General features: G+C 45.0%; 1 protein-coding gene across 23 annotated transcripts in view; it reads right to left on the reverse strand.

The window, feature by feature from the left end:
• Nucleotides 1-20060, reverse strand: part of TANC2 (tetratricopeptide repeat, ankyrin repeat and coiled-coil containing 2) — a 282115-nt gene that overhangs the window by 120268 nt on the left and 141787 nt on the right. For 16 of the 23 annotated variants that reach the window (XM_083809549.1, XM_083809550.1, XM_083809532.1 and 13 more), the window contains one exon: nt 8594-8704. The exons of 6 other annotated variants lie outside the window; for them this stretch is intronic. In XM_083809549.1, coding sequence (XP_083665675.1) covers nt 8594-8704 — 111 coding nt within the window. Of the gene's footprint in view, nt 1-8593; nt 8705-16577; nt 16761-20060 lie in introns of those variants that run through there. One more of the 23 variants, XM_083809545.1, reaches the window with a different exon arrangement.

The following is a 20060-nucleotide window of genomic DNA, read 5'->3' on the forward strand; positions in this document are numbered from 1 at the left end:
TGCTGTTAAATGGGAGGTTGTGGGTTTGTAACAGGGTAAGGGGACACACAGGCAGCACCAAGGCCTTCTTTTTCCTACAGCTGATATATTAGCACTTTTCCAGAATAAATGTTATTCAAGGCAAATCAGACCAAATCGTGACCTTAGCCTTTAGAGCATAAACAGCAGGCTCCCAAACCTACTGCCATTAGATTCCTGGGATTTCAAAAGTGCGGTTTGGGTATGGAAGCTGTGACAGAGATTAGTAATCTACCATCACCAGCTATTAGAGCATCAAGTATAAAAGCGTTATTGGATGATTCTGACTTATTAATACTTACTCAGGTTGGCAGAATTGTAAACTGTGAGTTATCAAAATGAGCTGATCATACAGTTCTGTATTCGTTACTGCAACAAGCACCTCCGTTGCTTCCTGTACTCACATGGATTTCCACAAAACTAGGTGATTTCAGTAACAACTGCAAATGCAACAGAGAACTTTCCATGCTTTTTGGTGTTACTTTCAAACACAACCAATACCCAGGGCCTCTGCTAATCAACATCCCTTCAGTACCTAATAGAGCAGGAAGACCCCGTTGCCCATTCTGATGAGATCCATTTAATACTTGTAGTTTCTCTGAAGCGTAAGCCGTGTCAATGAAGGCCTTACACAACTCAGAATCCGATCCACCAGCCACCCTCACAGCAAGTTTAACTTACACAGGGCAAGAGCTGCAATTTTACACAGGTCGCTTGGGTGGAAGTCCAACGCTGAAGTTAGCAAACAGGGGAAGGCAGAACGACAGCGCCCAGGTAACCCCGCACATCGCCGCATCTCCTCCCGTCGGGCAACCAAAACAGGTGCCGAGAAGAGAACCCAGCAGGAAGCTCAGGAACAAATGGAGGAGTTTGAGGAAGACTGCTGCAATTTCAGACCAAAGACAACAATTTTGGAGCCTGCGGTAAGTGACAGACCTCTGGAGGGCCTTGAAGATGTGGTGGTATAATCATTGCTTTCCAGGAAGGCTGTGAGTTATCTGCCCTTTCCAGCTGCCAGCTGGCCCAAATTTTTCATGTTTGGATTCAAAGTAATTATCTTTCAAACGATTAGAAGTTCAAATAATTAGCGACATCAAATGTCCAAAAGTCTGCTCAATACAGTAGGCAATCCACCTGCAGGCTGCAGTGCGGGAGGTTATGAGCAAATTGATCTCCTTTCTTCAGCACAAAAGTGCAGCTGTGCTGACCAAGAGAAAGGAACAGATAGGACGGGGAGAATACTGATGATCAAAACAAATTACAGCAAGGGGAACGATATTCGCACTGGAAAAGAATAAAGAAGTCCTTGTTCTGCAGTCCCCAAGAGTGACAGGAAGTCAAGGCAACTGGTAAGAGAGCAGAAGTAATGGTGTGGCTTTCAGAGCACTGCATATTTTCCCTTATGAGAAGCTCTCCATAGCATCCCTGAAGTTCAAGTGCCTTTCGGTTAAGGGAAAAAGAAAGCATCCATTGGATTCATGCAACCATTAAGACATGGGAACCAAGCCCTTACAAGGATTGAGCAGCTTTCCACAAATGCATCTACCCTCCTATTATCTTTGGAGCTGGTAAAACAAATATTCACTTTTTGCCTCCACAAAAGTTGAAACTAACTAATATTGCCTCAAAACTGGCATGAGAAACAAAGAGAGTAGAATTATTGATCGCTTCCTCTAGACTGCAGAGTATTTGGGAAGAAATATCCAAGTCAGAAGGAAAAGGGACGACTAATCAACAAAGCCATGACCAAGAAGCCCACCTACCATTATTTCCTTCCTTCTTCCTCTCAGGGTCCCAGTATTTCCACTTATGACAGGCATAAACTCCAAAGGTTAAGGCTAACTCCAAATTAACCACAGCCTGAATAACTCCTGAGGAAACGGGCAGCTCCAGGAGCTAAGATGAAGGATTAGGGTCGTGTAACGACACCGACAGATTGCAGGCAGGAGCCCTGAAGACACGGGACAGCACGGTCACAGACAGGTCAGGGCCGCCACTGCCCTGGGATTTGCAGACACTGCCCTCGTGGCGAACACCGAACACATGGCAGTGTGCATTTAATTCAGCTTGACAGATGCGGAGTGGAAACAGAATCACCACAAGATGAACAAAAGCTGAAATGGCTTCATAAATCTAAATTGACACGTTGTGCCTTCCCAAAACTGCAGGTATCGGCGGGTCTTTTCTGCCCAAGGAAGGACAGTCTGGGGATAAAGATTTTGGTTTGGATACGGCTGATAATTATAGAAGTGAGAGTGCGAGCAACACTTCACGAGGGCAGTGACAACAACCGCGTCTTCAGCAGCAAGCGAGCAGCACCCTGCTGGAGGTTCAGAAGGCACGTCGTACCTGCTGTCAGCAAAACTGCGATCCTAAAGCAGGATCTGGGCAACCAGCTCACGTTTCCAGTAGGATGATACAGGCAACAGATCCCTGTGATGGCCAAGCGTAGAAAATAGTCCAAAAGAGATTAAGCAGAAGAGAAGTGTGGAGACCTGCATTACCTACACTGCAAAAATTAATTCCACTCCAACCTCTGAATATGACTGGTTTTTTTGGTTTGAGGCAGGATATTTTGTACCTTTTGTACCTTACTTTAGGCTGAAATTCTGAAAAAGTTCTCCCTCATTATAAGGTCCAGTGAGCCTCCTGAAATATACGGGGACATATGTCATTACTAGCTGTGCCTTTGTCCCATCCATAAGAGCTAATTTTGTTTTATAGCTGTGTGTGTCAGGCCAACCACGGAGCTGAAGATGAAGCCATGTGCAGATAAGAGGGCATTTGAGCATGCGAGGACTGCTGGGCCAGTGTGGAGGCCCGCGTCGGGTTGAGGCTCCAAGACCTGACCTCATCCCGTCTACATCACCCACCAGAACAATCCGAGTTTATCGAATCCTCAGTTTTGCTTGCAGTGACGGCACGATGCTCCACACCCAAAGACAGCTCAGCAGCGTGGATGGCCATCGGGCCACAGCGCTGGAGCAAAACCGAGTGGCCCACACCGCTGAGGACACCCGACAGCCTCCTGACACGACTCGTTCTCAACTAATCCACACAACTCGGATGTCTCTGCTTCACAGGCCATCACAGGTTCACAGCCATACTGCCTGAGCTGTGGTATTTGGGAGCATCGGTGCAGGCTGCCCTTGTTCCTTGTTTTAAGAAATAATATACTAGAAAAGGAAATTCCTCTGCAGGGAGTCGCTCGTTCTGTGCAGAGCCTGACCTTGACTTTCTCCATCAGCAACGCAAAGGTTAAGTACACAGTACGGGGAAGGCCTCCGATGCTCCCTGCTTACTGCAAAGTGTGATATTAAGTGTCACGTCTACTCAGATGTGAAAACCAGGAGGCTTTTACACACATCCTTGTAGGCCCATCGCCAAAGGCTTCAAAGTCAACAGGGCCAGTTTGCTTGCGTACATATTTACTTACTGGCAAGACAGAAAGCTACAAATACTCACTAAGCCTAAGTGTTAGCACAAAGAAGTTACCATTTCCCAGTAGAGGAAGGGAAGGGAAGCACTCCTGTCTGACGAGGCGAAACAACTTGTTTGACTCCCGGATCCATCCAGACAGGCACAGCCCAAGGTGCTGAGCTGCAGGGAACTCCGCTGCTGGAGCAGCTGATGTGAAACACACTTCAAGCACCTTGTAGATAAGGTGCTTTGGCAGTCACTGCGACACTCTAAAGTTGGACAGTTCTTCACAGGAATAGATTTTGGACCTCCTAAAGCCGTTTTCTCCCCCCCTTTTTTTTTTCCCCAGATAGCTGAAAGAAAATCCGAGGCTGTAAGGGGAAGCTGACAGTTTGCAGATCACATCAGGAAGCTTCAGGAATACCATGTTATCTGAACACAGTGAACAGCTAAAACATACAGGGATACTATATGGAATTCCTGTTATATCCAGCTCTACTCTTGAGCCCCCTTGACGAGACAGCTGGCTCCACAAACCCCAAGGTGCAACCCCAGGCCTCTTCCCAAAGCTGCCGCCTCCCACGTGCCCAAAGGCCCCTCTAGGCCCATCTGCAGGTAACGGCGACCGCCCTGGGGCTGACCCCAAGCAGACACACCTCGAACCCTAACCATGCCGTCGCTATTCTTATCACAGACTCAGGATCACAGCCGGGTTTATTTTGAGGCCGCTTCCATCTCTGAACAGCGCTGTGCTCCCAGAAGAAGCACGGAGAAGTCGATGGCTCCCATAGCAACCGACGCAGGGAATTGCCACTGTTCTGCTGCAATTAGGGCCGATCGCAACGATTTCCCATTCCCTTCAGGTCAGTGGGCTTGAGAATGCTGGGCCAGCCACCAGACTCAACAGTAAAACCATTTGTCAGGCCACGGTTTGTTTGATTATTCCCCGGCCTTCCTCCCAGCCCAGCACTGTCTAATATGACCGAGGCTGGCCAAGGATCCTGCCGGCTGACTTTTTGTTTGGGGGTTTTCTTTTTGGCTTATTGCCTTCTCACCACAAGAAATGCGAGCGCAGCTCTGCCTCACCTGTTCCCTGTTGAAGGGCTTTCTCTGACACCTGAAATATGTCCTGGTGGTGTTTAAGAGAAGCGCGTGGTTCATGTAAAATGAAAACTAGACATCTTTACACGGTGAAAAGAAAGAAGTGGAAGCAAGTAGACGTCGACTCCAGAGACACTTTAACCAAAGAGGGAGAAAAAGGAGCGACGAGATGAACAGAAACAACAGCGCTGCGATGGCAGCAGCGCCGCGGTGGTACCTAACTCCCTTAGGAAAGGAAGCAGATTCCTGCCAGCTTTGCCTGGAATAAGCAGACACCCACTGACCAGACAGTTTTGTGTCCCAAAATTTCCAAAGAAGAATTTAATCATAGTAAAAGATAATGTCATAACACACTTAGCCTTTGAAACGTAATGACAAGGTAATAAATCACATGAAATGCAACTGCAAACGTGGATCTAAGAGAAAAAGCAATTACCTGAAAGCACCATCCATCTCAGACTGCTTCCAGTAGGTTTCCTGAGCGCTTGTAAGTCAAAACACGCACGTGTTTTAGATGCTATGGTTAAAACAAAAAGCAGCACAAAGAAAAATGCCCCGTGATGAAGAGCGAAGCAGAACCAAGTAGCCAGTGCACCGTTCCCTGCTTGTGCCACCTCTACAGAGTGAGATGCGATAAAAATATTACAGATTAAATCGTGAATCACCAGACCATCACAAAAAAGTTCTGAACTGCTGAGTAACAGAGGTTTGAAGGTCAGCTCCTGCTCTGCCACGTTGTCCTGCCTGCAGAGAGGTGATGGCTGTGAGCGTGGTGCCACCGTCGCTACCTTTGACAAGAAGGAAAACGGGAGCTGCTCTGCCCAAAGGTGCTGCCACATCCGAGCAGGAACAGGGAGGGAGGACGGATCCACCACCTCTCAGGCTCTCCTTACAGAGTCAACGCTAAGTCAAGAAACAAGCAACAACTTCTCCACCTCATCTACCCCAAGTCAAAAAGGGCAGGGTTCAACTCTGACTGCCGTGATTGCAAAGCGGTTACAGAAATATAATTGAGAGAAATGTGTTTCTGAAAGCCACAGTAGTTTTTTTGTCATCATCTTAAACCAAACAACTGTAAGATGTGGGGCAATTTCTGCTTTCACGTAAATAGATTAAATCCATCTTACAGAATCAAATTGCCTTCTTTGGGCACACCACAGACTATGGCTTTCTAAAAACTCGTGTGACAAGCTTAAATCTTTACTATGTCCTTCCTACTAGAAGTTCTCTCAAAAATACCAGCCACTTGATTATTCTCTCTCCTTCCTTGAGTGTTGAATCTCTAACGTGCATCATCTCGTACACTGATTCACACTGCAACATGTCAAAAGAAATAATTCCCCGCAGCAGCAGGAGAGGCCAAGCGGTGGAACAATGGTTGCTGAGGAAACCGCCTCCCCGAAATGTGCTGAAATGTGCCTCGAGCCTTAAAATAAACATTTTAGCATTGAGCAAAATTTCATCTCTAGGCATCTCAAATTGAAATAATCATTTCTATATGCAGAGTAGATAATGTTCTCTCTTCATTGCTATTTAGTGTTTTAAACTGCCTTTAAGTGTATAATTAATTACATTACTTGTCAGGGATCACTTTACAACCACTCCACCTCCACCCAATTGCTAGGCTCTTGCATATCTCCAACTTTATTTTTTTTTCTTGTCTTAACTTCGAGCATCATTCCTCCAACTTCTTTTTCCTGGAGACACTCAGCATTTAGCACTGCCTGCTAACATCCTTCACCGGACACACACCCCTCAGAAGAAGGTTGCAGCACGACTAGCTTTGAAGAAAGGAGCTGTAATTCCTTGGAAAGCCGATTACAAGCAGAGCCTGGTGGCTTCACCACAGTCCCGAGTGGGATTCATCCCTTCCCATCGGGAGCTGGATGCTGTGCCGGTGCTCAAAGTCCTCGTGGGTTCATCCAGATTTTTGTTGCTTCTTTCCTTCTTTACACAAGACTCCTTCCCAGCCGCTTGCCTCCTTCGAGGGTCTCATCCCCTGAGCTCCCTTCCGTTTGTTCCACAGCAAAGGGCCAATCTGCACGGAGTTACTGCTCACGGGTTCCTCGCTGGGCATGGTGAAGAAGGAATGAACTGCAGGACTGCAAGAGGAAACCCGTGCATCCCACCGACCTCCTCCTCTCCATGAACAGCTTCAGAAATCCTTCCCCAGTGGGCTCCTCTCTTCCCTCTTCACCTGCCGGTTGCTCTGGACCTCAACAAACGCTGGCTTCACTGCTCAGTGCCAAGCATACAGGCACCGTGGGGCCAGGCTCCGCACGGCCACTCCTGCAGCCAGACCTTGCAGAACCTCCTGGAAGCCCAAATTTCTGCCTTTGCTCCAAGTCCGTGCTGCTCACCAGCACCTACTGCGGCAAGTCACTCTCTTGCTCTCTCCTTTTTTTCTTAATGATGCTTCATGTTTCTTTAATGACGCTTCAAGGCACTAGGAAACTCCACTTTTCCTTTAAGATCACTACGCTGTCAGCAAGAGGAGGAGATCAAAAGGCAAAAAAAAAACTGTCACCGCCTGCTGCTGGGCTGTGGGCTTCGGGAGGATGCCTGCACCTTCAAACCACGCTGGCAAATGAAGCTGGGGGCAGGAGGAGAGGCGCACACACACACACACACGTCTGCAAGACGTACAACGAGATAGGGCAATGTGGAATTTATGCTTTTAAGCCAAATTTACAATTCAATTATAATTCTCTGTGGATGCAATCATAGTAAGTTTATAATTATTAACGATCATAAACATGACAGTTGAAGCTATTCAGTTAAAAGAAGAAAGGGCTGCAACAGCAAAATTTTAATTGTAATTCATGATCATTGGAAAAGAAAGAGAGCTTTTCACAGCAACTCTGGCCTCAAAGGTGGTATTTCCAAGCACAGGGACTGCCTTTTTTCTAAGATACCCCCTCTTTCAAAGAAAACACATTAAAGAAAGCCTGCACTCAAAAATTGGACACCATTCAATTAATTCCTCCAACTGTGAATACTAATACTCTTCAGACTCACCATGCACAGACATAAGCGATACCCTGATTTCAGAGAACCATTTATTCATGCAATCTCCTCTACCACAGCTACAGACCAAAAAGGAACATTTCACGGATTTATAATTCCATCTCAAAACACTTGACATCCTTTTCCTCTATCCATGGCAAAACACGAGTCCCTTTAGTTCATAAACTAGTGAAAGCCTGGGGAGGAAATGGCAGAATTCAGAAAAAAAAAAAAAAAAAAAAAACCAAAAAACTCTTCCCATTGCTCTGAGAGCGCTGGGCACGGCCTCCTCCAGGTGTGACACCTCTGCCCCAGCCTCCCAGCCTCCCCCACCGCTTTGCCAAGCCAGGAAGAATTTGGGATTTGATACCGAGCTCGCAGCAAGACGCAGCTAAATAAAGATTTAACGGCATTCGCACATCTGCATGAGGTCTGTCTGGGCTTGATGATATTTACGCAACTGCCTGCCCGAGCAGCCAGACGAACACGGGGTTAAGCCAGGGAGAGCCACGACCCACTTCTATTTATGTTTCGACCAGCTCTCCAGAGGCCTCCACCAAGATGTATGCTTTTAAGAACAATTACTACAGGATACGTAAATTGGAAGCTACTCCTTAAAAAAGTAGATAAAGCAGTATTTTTTGCACGTAGGTAAACAAGGTTACACCATTTCACATCAGTTGATAGAACGATATCTCTGAAATGTGTTTTTATCCCAACCTCTCTGAAAACCATCGTTAAAAATGAAATTTAAAGTAGTATGTTTATTGGATCATTTTTATCTACTTAAAACCAACTCTCTAGATCTTCTACATTATTCTAAGAGTGGCCACGAGGCTAGCCTGGAACGAGCACACAACCACAAGCACCAAACAAAAATGGGCATCACTTAGAAACTAACACTTATTCGGGTTTCCAAGTCACCAAAATTGGGCTGGGGCAGGTCCAATCAAGCAGCTACAAAAAGGAGCCGTATTCCATTTAAAAGCCTCCTGGACTGGAAGCGCCGGCTCTCCCTCGCAACGCAGACCCTTCGCATGCGGCTTACCAGGGCAGTATGCATCAACGTCCAGTTTCTGGGCTGAAGAAAGTGTTGGTGAGCCAAGCTCAGATTCTGGGATTCGAGGGCTCTCAACAAACTTTGCCTTCCTCAAAGGGGCTAAGGAGAAGGAGGGGGGAGAAAGAAAGAGAGGTCATGAGTAAGGGAAATAGCAAGCAACAGATGGAAGCACTTAACTAAACGACACTGTCAGACTCATATCAGGTTACCCTTTTTTTTTTTTTTGCCAGAAAAAAATTATCTGCATTCTTTACAAAGGAGATGGCTCTTGTTAAAACTTTCAAACTGCACAGTCTTTAAAGCGTGCGAGTATCGAGGCACATTCTTGATACTCTTAAACACTTCCTTTTTTCTTTCCTACTTTGTTTAATAAATTTTTTATAGGAAGCAAATGGGCCTGCATTCAGCAACTACAGAAGGGCTAAGATCACAGAGAGGTAACAGAGCCCATTAGGGTTTCAGATATTTACCTATAAATATCTAACATGAATACGCAAATTTTGGCTTTGGTAATTGTTTCCTCTGAACAAAAAATTTCAATTTTGAAACATCCTGAATGTCTGACCAAATAGATTTGGTATTCAACATGAGCGATCGGACTACAACTAATGCTGCCCAAGAAGACAAAACCCAAGTGCTTCACTTTTATCCTTGCAAATCCAGAAAAGATTCAAGAGAATTAAAGAAAGAGCAGGGAAAAGGTAAAAGTCTGTCTGTAACAAACCAGCATTGAGCACTAGTGCTAGAGAAATGTGATTTTTCTGCATGTTTGAACGGTCTGAATTCTGAAAGAAAGCTCTATGCACCTTTTGTAATAAAATAACAACTTCCAGAATGCCTTTATTACTAAGTTTTTAAACAGATATTCCTGCCAGACCAGGGAAATAGAACTGGGGAATAAGTTATATGCAGAGATTATTGTATTGCATTTCAAAGTTAAACTCACATGCCCATTAAAGTGAAAGGCTAATTTGAAAAGCTGCTCTAAAAACTGTATCATGGGTCAGTATGCTTCATGCCTCTGCGGTTCTCAGTATAATAGCCTCGATTTACATAATTTATATTTATAGTTCTCTGTCCTGAAAATTAAATTTGGGATCTGAACCTAAGGATGGGGGGACGTTTGTTCTCATGCATCTCCTGCAATAAAAGCTCAACAGGTCAAGCGATGACCTCTGAGGCAGCAATAAATCTCTGGCTTTTAAGGAGACTGCACACAGCCAACAGGCCCCTGCAGCTGGAAAAGGATCGGCAATCCTGACGATGGGGCAGCGGCAAGCCTGCGCACAGCCCGCCTGCTCTCGCCTGCTGAGCCGGTACCTGAGCGACTGGGGCAATTCTTAAAAAGAAAGTGGGGAAAAGAAGACAGAGGTGATGGCGTGGTTTGTCAACTGAAGTCCGTATGAGGCTGAATATATCAAGATCCCACTCCCTGTACCAAAATATATCAGATCCCACTCCCAGTACCAAAATAGGTGCTGAACAACCCTCCTGGCTCCCCTTACCCTAAGCATCTCTCCTGGGTGACCCAACACGACGCGAAAAGAGGCACCGCGCTATCACTTTGCATGAGGAAACACGGCGTGAACATTAGGTATATTTAAAGCATGCTCCCCTCCAGACTCTGCAGGGGCCGGTGTAAGACGAGCCGTGCCAGGCAGCAGGAATGCGAGTGCCTGGCGGAGATAAGGGGGGCTCGCAGCCCCCTGTGGCCCCCAGCCCATGCCTCCATCGCAGCACCGAAGGCGCCGAGGCTGCAGGGTGCTGGAGGCAGGAGCAGGGTTGCTCAGCCCAGCCTGGCTCGCACAAGCAACCCGCAGCTCACCACCACCAGCCCAGTGATTAAAACCAAACCCATAAATAACAAACACGCACGCACACACAAAAACCCTATCAGCTTGCAAATCGGCCAATGCCAGTGGAAAAATTATTCGCTGTGATGATCTTGTAGCAGATACCAACGTAATGAAAACACATCAATAGTGGGAAGATTATGACTATGGCACGAAAGTTGTTGGGAATAATAATTCTGCACAGACCAATTTACTGGTGTTTCGTTTGTAATTATCCTAACAGATAAGTTTGTTTCAGTTGTTTTATGACGGCCCCAGTTACTGTCATTTTTATCACATAAATTGGAAATAGCTCATCTTTTCTTTCTTTATTGTTTCTGGCTTACGCTAGAACTGCAGACCATCTGATGTGATGCTTGAGCAATGCTCAACTCGAAACAAATACCAAAATACCCAATGTACGTGGTTCTCATAGGCCAAAATGTTAATGACTGCAATGAGGTTGTCACCAGAAGGTTTTGCTCTAAACTTTGTTACTAACCCAAAGAAGGAAAAAATATAAAAACACGGGAAGGGCTGGTGATGCCAACTACACTGATTTCTGCGTGGACCCGAAGAGAAATGAGCTGAAGGCTTCCAAAGATGCACGATCTGCATGCTTGGGGTGTTTATCCCGAAGAACAGGAAAAAAGTACGTAAAAGCTTAACACTGAAAGCAAGGCGATGCTGTAATTATTCAGTTTAAGTACATCTTTTAAGATACAGTTGATTCAAGACTGGTCTTTTTTAGTAATCCCTAGTAAATAATTCAACCTTCACCTTTCCTGCCGTGGAAGCCCACCCTCCTGCACCTCTGCTCGCAGCCCAGCAGCTCCGGTCCATCCACAAGAAGGAACTCGCCGCGTCCCACGTCTGCACCTGCTCTGGGTGCTCCTCACCAAGGGGCTGCCCTCATCTCCCAGCATTCACCCCATTAATTCCTGCCTGGAGCCAACACCCGACCTAGGTCAGCACAAGCCATCAGCTCATGAACCCTACAAGCTGATCCACCAATTTTTCTTTCCAGGATAATGAGGAACCTATTATTATCAAAATGATCAATTCTCACTGTACTACTTCTTTAGTCGTACAGGGCAATTTATAGTATTTATGTTTTTATTCCCTAAAAACGGTGACTTAAGTCTTGAAAATGCATGGTACTGGGAGACAAGATATGCTGTGTCAACATGACTCAAAACCAAGCTGAGTTTAAAAGGCTCCAGTCAATAAAATCTTCTCAGGGTAACTGCGTATCAGGAAAAGGCCACAGCACACTAGTTTCTTTCATTTCAGATATTCTTAACCTTAGAAAGACAAAAAAAAAAAAGCCCTCACTCATATGTAACCCGATTACACGAAGGAGGATTTCCCCACAGAAGAGTTGAGCGCTCCCGTCTTCGGTCCAAAGGAAGATTACCCTGACAGACTCAGATTTGGGCATTACTTTTCTACTGGAAGAAATAGCAAATGGCAACGCCATCATCTCAGAAACCTGTTTTGCCATTTTTAGCCAAGTGTTAAAGGAGAATATTGATCTTTTTTGTCAGTGACATGCATTTTGCCTATGTCCTGAACGTGCTCCCATGACCACAGTGAAATCTTGTGATCAAAGTCACAGGATTAGCATTTAGCATGTAGGGTAAATCCTAACAGAAGCAGGGAAAAACTATTCGAAGTATGCTACACCTGCCTCTGTCCATTAGGCCTCTTATTTCCATAAGATTTGCTGTAAGAAATAGACTGAGCCTGGGCATTAAAGAGTATCGAAGCAGTTTTCCTGGTCACACAAAGGATGTTTTGAGCAGGGAGCAGCGTAAGTAATACCAAATTAAGTGAAGGGCTCAGCAGTTACTAATGATGTCCTTCCAGAACTGCAAAATGCACATCTAATTCAGAAACACTTCCCAGTGACAAGTAGCTCAGTTGCAAAAACCTTCATTGGGGTCAGCCAGGCTCCAATGTATGTTCGTGTCCGGGAGCAGAGGAGAGCAGCCTCTGTATGGACCTTCCATGGGCCCATCCTATGCCCAAGGACTCAACGACAAACATAGCACTGGTGTCATATGGGACCAGACTTGCTACTACTGGTGTAGGAACTCCAATGTGAATATCAAGGGAAGTTATTTAAAACAAATACTGCACATTTTCGGGGCCGGTTCCTGCAGTTCTCAGTGCAATTAATCCCCACCGGTACCCAAGTCAGTAGAGCAAAGCTGAAAAGCCTTCCTTCAGTGCAAATCAAATTCTCATTCGACTTTGACGGGAATTTTTCCTCTTGAAGGAAAGCGATGGTACTTCTAGGATAGGAATTAACCACGGAATGCAAAACAATTACCAGGGTAAGCATTCAGAAAGTTTAATTAGATGGCTCATTTATGACACTTTCTGCAGCAGGTGGTCTATCTTCCAGAGGGGGAAAAGATAGAAATTATTTCCTTCTGTTTTCACGCTAATTCTCCTTAATATCCACAAGGACACTGTAAGTACAATACTGCCACTGATGTCTGAGGATCAGTCTTTAAAGCAGACATGAGCCTGCTGCTGTAAATCAATTTAAAAATTGTATACTTGTGTTTGGAAAAATGTTTGAAACTGCTCTTCTAATAAAAACGAAAAAGCACACATAAGCAAACTTATTTACAACCAGCACAGAACTGTAGTAGAACACTTTTAAACTAACACCAGGCAAAACACTTTATTAGAGGCTGCAGTCAAGCAGGCTGAAGATGGACGCGATAGGAGTCTCTAAAAAATCAGAGTATCCTGAAAGGATGCCCACCTGGGAAACAGAAACCTCCCGTGATACTGCTCAGACTGGGAGACACCAAGTCTCTGTGGGGCACCCGGGGAAGTCAGCTCCGAGGAGCAGGGGGCTGGAGCTGGAGTAAGTGGTAGGGGAGAGCTGCCCAACGCGGCCGCTCTCACCGCCTGCTGCCAACACCTTCTTCTTGCACTCCAAAAACACTTCGGGTACCAGGAGCTGCTGATGGCTCATCTTTTTTTCACGGCTGCAATGAGTACTGGGATCAATTCTGTTGCTCTCCGTGAACAGTGTCAAGAATCCAATCTACTACCAAATAAAAATACAACAAAGAACCAGCAGCGTGCGTTTATTCTTCCCGAGTAATCATTTTATCTCTATTAGCATTGTTTTCCACTTCAGCCTACTGAGCATCCTAATTCTATTGCATTCTCTCTGTTACCACTTCATTGTCATGTAATTTATAGATGAGTTAGCATTTTAATTAAAAAAGGTTTTCTTTATATTAAAAAGCATTGATAAAAGGAAATTATCATGGATTAGCAAAAGGCTTCATCTACCGAATTCAGGCTCAGCTCTGCAATGAACGTTTCACACACGCACAAACAAAAAAGAGCTCTTAGCATCTTCTGACCTGATTGAACAAAGTGTTCCAGGTGCTTTTTCAGATCATTTCAGCGGATCTGAACTAATTAACTCCATGGTTTGCCTGCGGTGCAGATACCTGCCCCTGTGTGTGCGTTGACACCCATACGGGTCAGAGCAAACCGATCCATCGAGGGACAGGGCACAAGGACAGCCAACCGCTCCTCCACAGCATCAAGGGTGGGCTGAGCAGTGAGGACCAGGCTGGGAGCCTCTCCTGGGACCAGTGACACAAGTCACCACAGCTTCCTGGGACACACACACGGGATTCAGGAGGAATACAAGCACAACGCGGCCACACGCCGAAGCCCACTCGCTTTGCTCCTCCATGGCGGGGCTCAAACGCCGCCCAGCTTTTTGTCCTCTCCCCTCCGTACACACCAAGAACTGCCAACTTTCAGCTATGCTTTGAACCCTCCTCTGCCCTACTAGAAGGGAAGTTATCTTTATTTGTGTAAAAACACACTGCTTTTATCAAAGGCTAGGGAAAGAGCTGAAAGACTGCCATGAACGATGAAAATCTGTGCTTGCTGCACACTCATCTCTTGCACCCGATTCGGCTGAAGAGGGGCTGAATTGCTTAAACATGTGAGCACAATATTACCCCATAAATCATGTACAGAGAGAAGGCCATCCCCCAAATGCACCAGCTCATTACAAAAAATTGCCCAACTGAGTCTGTGACGGGAAGAGCCCGCGCAGTGGTTTGAAGAGCAAACTTCCAAACCTCGCATTTAGGGCGATCTAAGCGGCCACTCCGTGCATCGGATATTCCCCATCTTTACTTAATAACGAAGACGCCGTGCCAAGGGCTGATTCACGTGCTGGAAGCTGCCCAACACTACGTAATGCTGCAGCGAGTGGACTTTATTGAAGTCTCCCTTGGACTAAAATGTTTTAAGTGCTGCAGTGCTATTGATCCACGGAGCTCCTGGAACGAGTAACTGTCAGACTCAACACAGCTGGACTACACCCAACACACGAGATACGTAGCTTGCAATGCCTCCTCTGACCCCCAGTGACTCTTTATTTCGCTAAGAGTCATAGAAAGAGACAATGACAGACCACCTGATTATTTCTGCCATGGCACTAATAAACTAGCTATCAATAATTAAGATTTTTAGGCAAAGATTAAAAAAAAAAATCAAGATTGAAATAGAGAAATTGTAAATTAACATCCTTCTTTAGATAACCCAGCATTAATTTACCGGCACCACTGTGTAACAGCAACATTTTTTGTTGTTGTTGTTGCTTTTCTTTTTTCTACTCTGTTATTTGGGAACATAAGAGCTTTTTAAATTACGTGTAAAAGCCTGTCTCCTTTCGTCACACAGCTATCGCAGCATCATGGGCAGGGCAGAGCATACAAGAAGTGAGAACAATGTGCTGTCTGGAAACATTGTTCTCATTCCAAAACTTTCAGAAAGCACAGTTAGTTTAGGAGATAAGGTTCTGAAAAAAAGGAAAAGGAAGGAAATTAAAGTGGAAAGGGGAAGAGAGCAAGGAAACAGAAGAGAGCACAGAAAGCTGGGAAGGGAAGAACAGCAAGGGAAAAGGAGAGGTAAAATAAACAACTGTCAAAAACTGTCTCAATTAAAATGTTATTTAAACTGTAAGAACTCTGTAACATGAAAGGTCTGCCTAGTCTTGCTCCTGAAACTGTTCTTGGAAAACTGAGGAATAACCTGTGGAATGGGTTTGGCGATCCTGGGGGACCACAGAGCCCTGCTAGAAACTTATGCCAGCCTCTCTCGCCCTCCAGATCAGCGATGTGTAAGATTTACATCCCTCTGCTCATCTACAGAAGGCAGGGGAAAGAAGATCAAGCCACAGCAGTAACATTACACGAGGATGTTCAATGACATCAGAAATGAGTATGATTTTCTAAAATGACATCAAATTTTAACTCGTCTTACTTAAATTATTGCAACCTCTCTCGAAAACAAATAATTGATTGTAACCCCCCTCTGTACAAATAGGCACCCCTAATTAATTTTCAAGGGAAAAAATAACTTGTTTCCGAAAGACTTGTAGTGTAATTACATGCAGAAAAAAATAAACCAACAGATTTCTGTGGGAACTGTTCAATAACAACTAGCTCAAAGATATCTGCAATAATTTGGGTACTCAGGCAGAAAATAATGTTGCCTAAAATACTAATTTATATCCACTCTGCACTTCCAGAATTTTAGCTCAACTTCCATTTTTCTTATTACCATGCAACTATTTGCTGTCATTTAGAGCAAATGGAGCAGCAATTTGTTCTCAAACTTCCCAGCAGGCTGGGGTGACAGCAATGCAGCCCTCTCCTCGGTCAGCCCCCAGCGCTTCAGCCTTCAGCGAGACCGGGCTGAGGATCCCAGCGTGGGGCCGTGATGCTGCTGCTGCCTCGAAAACTCTGGCAAGCCTTTAGGAAGAAAGTTGCTCCTATTAAAGCCCCCAGAAAAGACAAAAGAAAATGTCTTACCCTGTTGATAAATTTATTTGCAATGTGGGTTGCCAAAAAGCCCTTATCCCCGTAGGGGAGATAGCTCTGAGGAGAAGCAAGTTACCTATTTAACATCCAGACAAGGCAGGAGCAGGGTATGGGGCTTTCATCTTCCCATTTAATCATTTAATCTTTAATTTAAGATCAGTTTTGACTCCTCAGAGCTGTGACACAGGAGTAGTTCTCGACGTCATTTCCCATCTAAAATTCTCCTTTTCAGCATCTTCTGAAGTCTTTTAAAATTACCTCTTTTAGTAGAAATTCCTCATGCGTGACTCAAGGTAGAAACTGCTGTGCAGACGGGGGGAGGATGAAAGAGGAGGAAGCCAGTGCCACTCGCCTCAGCCTCCCAAATCAGCTTGTTAGGAAAATAAGCAATTCACCCACTGACAGGTTTCAGACATCTCTCTTGCATTCAGTTGCCTTTTCAAGTTTCAGACTTTGGTTAACCTAAAAAAAACGGGGTGAATGACGACCTGGGACTACAGGATGAAATCACGCCGTCAGCATTATAAGCCTACACAAGTTCTGCTCAACAAACCAAAGAATTCTCCTGGATGGCAGAACCAGAATGGCTGAAGAAAACGTTCCTCACCTCCCTCACTTCCCTTTTCCCACCAGTTTTATTTCATTAAATGTTAAACTTAAAACAGATGAGAGGAGAATGCACCACACCACGAGTGCTGGATACCATTATTCCCATTCAGCCTCTTACCATCACAGACTTCTTTTTTTCAGCAATTCAGGGACTCAAACATTGCACCGGCCCTATAGAGAACTGTCAAATACAACCTGGATGTACTGTAAAAGCTATTTATTCTAAAGAAAGAAGCAAAGAGCTTGGTCACTTTAATCAAATTATGGGTAATCCTGTTAATTCACTGTTTGGAAAGAAACCGCTTCACCGTTCTCTAAACCTAAAGCCTGAATCACCCAAACACAATGCTCAGATTTCCAGATAAACTTGCATGAGAGAAACCAGAAACTAACTAAAAAGCTACCGAAGCAAATACATTTTCCACTTTTTGTATGAAGTTGACTGTAGGACAGAAAAAGAGAAGAAAAAAAAAAAAACTTATTCAGCAACAGTCCTTAGAACCTGAGAGTTTTCTCCAAATGCTTTCCCCTGTCTTCTTCAAATGTTATGTGTCACTGCAGTGCTCCAACAAGGGACTTTTGTTTTAGGGTTGTTTTTTTTTAACTTATACATGTAGAACAAGTCAGGCTGTAGAAACCTACCTGAATATTTAACACAACTTAAGATATGTCAAGTCACTGGGGGGGGGAGGAGATTCTAACTGATGATTCTTCCCAGAGAAGAAATGAGAAAGCATAGCCTAACTGCTTCCAAAATAAAACTACTCTTCTTGATAGAGCATGTTTTCCCCTGTTGTTTTGTACAGTCGTTCTTTCCATTCGTACTTACACCGAAATTTGATTACAGGAAAGCTGAATCACAGTGTGTAGCTGCAAAGCTGCAGTAAAGCAGCAAGCGTTTGGAATCACTGCTGCACCTTCTCACTGCACCAGCATTTTTTCTAGAGCTTGAGCTGCTACAGAAGAATTAAAGAAATGTTATTACTTTGTAAATTGCTGTCCTTCACAGAAGGATGAGAGCATTCGGTTCGTCCAGCTCAGTGACACGTCTCTAGCAGTTGACACCAGATACCTAGGGCAGAGTTTGCAAAGGGGGACACTCACAAACCTTCGCAGCCTCCAGCATGCTGCAATGCAAGGATTTTCTGAGCTAGGCATTAGCTCCCAAAGCCCCCAACAAATTTATCTTCCGTTAATTTATCTGTCACCTTCTGAAACAGGCATTGAGCTTTCATACCACCTCGCAGCACGGCTTCCTCCAAATGAGCCCCACAGTTTGAAAAAACGCTTCCCAGGTTTCTGTTTTCTGAAAACCCAAACGAGCTCCATCGACTGGGCTCCCCCCCAGCACGCCATGGTTGTGCCAAAGCAATCCCAAGAGACTGGCAGAGCCTAACTCCACTAAGCAATACCCGGGTGAACTTCTGCTAATACATTCTGTTATCCAGGTGAGCACCAGCTCCCTTAGAGCCCTTGTTGGTACTTAGCTGTGCCCTACCAGCCACTGCTCCGCCAGTAGGTGTTAAGGAAGTTATAAATGAGAGGCTACGCAGCACAGAGAGCAATTCAGCATCCTCCAGTACCTTCTGGTCCTCCTGCTTTGCCATGACTCATTTTGCCTGTTTCTGTAACCCCCTCCACCACGACCTCCACGCGAGGCAGACCCACGGATCTGCTGCTCTCTCTTTGTGGTGCCTGCACCTACAACACCCGTAGCAGCTGCCTCTTCCATGGCTGTGTGCAAGGGTGGGCTGCTCTGCGTTCCTGTGCTCCTCTAGTACCATAGCAGTAAAAAAGTAAAGCCTGGACTAATCTTGCAAGGGATCTGAAGAACAACAGCAAAAAGGAATTATTCACTCTAGACACTGATGCAAGAAAGCATGACTATTTGTGTGTTACTTAAATATTTTATGACAAGCCAGGAATGATCAAAGGTAGGCATCAAATTATAGCCAAATTAAAAGAAAAAATGTGAACAGATGTGGCAGGGGCCAAGGCTGGGAGCAAAGCTAAGCTGCACGGCAACAAAGCCTAATTCATTGCCACACCATGTCCTTAAGATCATACTGAGAGATCGCAACCAGTTAAATAAGGGCAAACTGTAAAATATTTCACCGTTCACAGCCCAAGCAAACCCGTGTTAAAGCACACAGGTGACCAGAACTGCTCACTACAGCACCATTGGTTTTACCTGGGGCTGTGCAGCAAAGGGGCCAATATAAATTCACTACTTGAAAACAGCATTTAAAAAAAAATTAAAAGATGTGAATAGATACGGTGATTTGATTTTATATGTGTGTCAGTCATTCACATTTTGCTATGCTGAAACTAATTTAGGTGGCTTAGCTGATAAAGGCAGACCTCTAATTACACTGACATGCACGCATAACTCTTCAGCTGATACCAAACTGTTTAGGATCCGTATTGCTCTGCTGGCAGCAGCTACACGAACTATTGTATGGCTAAAATGAAGCTCTCTATGAGGCAAAAGTGATACAAGCCTGAATCACCTGAACTTGTTAAACTTTAGGAAGAATTGTATTAGGCTGTGTTTACAATCTTTGTTTGTTTACCTGAGGAAATTGCTACCATTTGCCCACGTTCAGTTTTCAGCAATTTATTCTTTGCTCTTGACATTTTTTTTCATTGAGTACTTCTAGAAGGAAATGAGCTTCTAGAACTTTCTGTATGCAGCTGAGATGAACTGCTCACCAACCTCTACCTCCACAGAGGAACAGGAACAAGGAAACATGGCATGCCTAAATGCTTTAACTGAAGTGTCTCATGACCACGGGACTATTTGCAGTTAGAGCCCACAGACCGGACCTCCCTCTCCCAGTGATGCCTCAGGCACAGATGAGCGACACCTCCTCTGGACCCCTCTGGACGCCTACCTGGGCAGCCTGCTCTAGGCAACCTGCTTTGGCAGGGGGGGTGGACCCGATGATCTCTTGAGGTCCCTTCCAACCCCTACAATTCTGTCATTCTGTGTGATTCTTTCCTTAATAAAGGAAACCATTTTCTCATGCAGATTTACTTCTATGATGGAGAGGGTAAAAAGACCTGAAGTATAACTGGAAAAAGTCATTCTCCTAAGCTCGGCTTGATCTTTCCAACAAAAATCTTGGAGAA

This window comes from Anser anser, assembly GCF_964211835.1.
Source record: "Anser anser genome assembly, chromosome: 23".
Lineage (NCBI taxonomy): Eukaryota > Metazoa > Chordata > Aves > Anseriformes > Anatidae > Anser > Anser anser.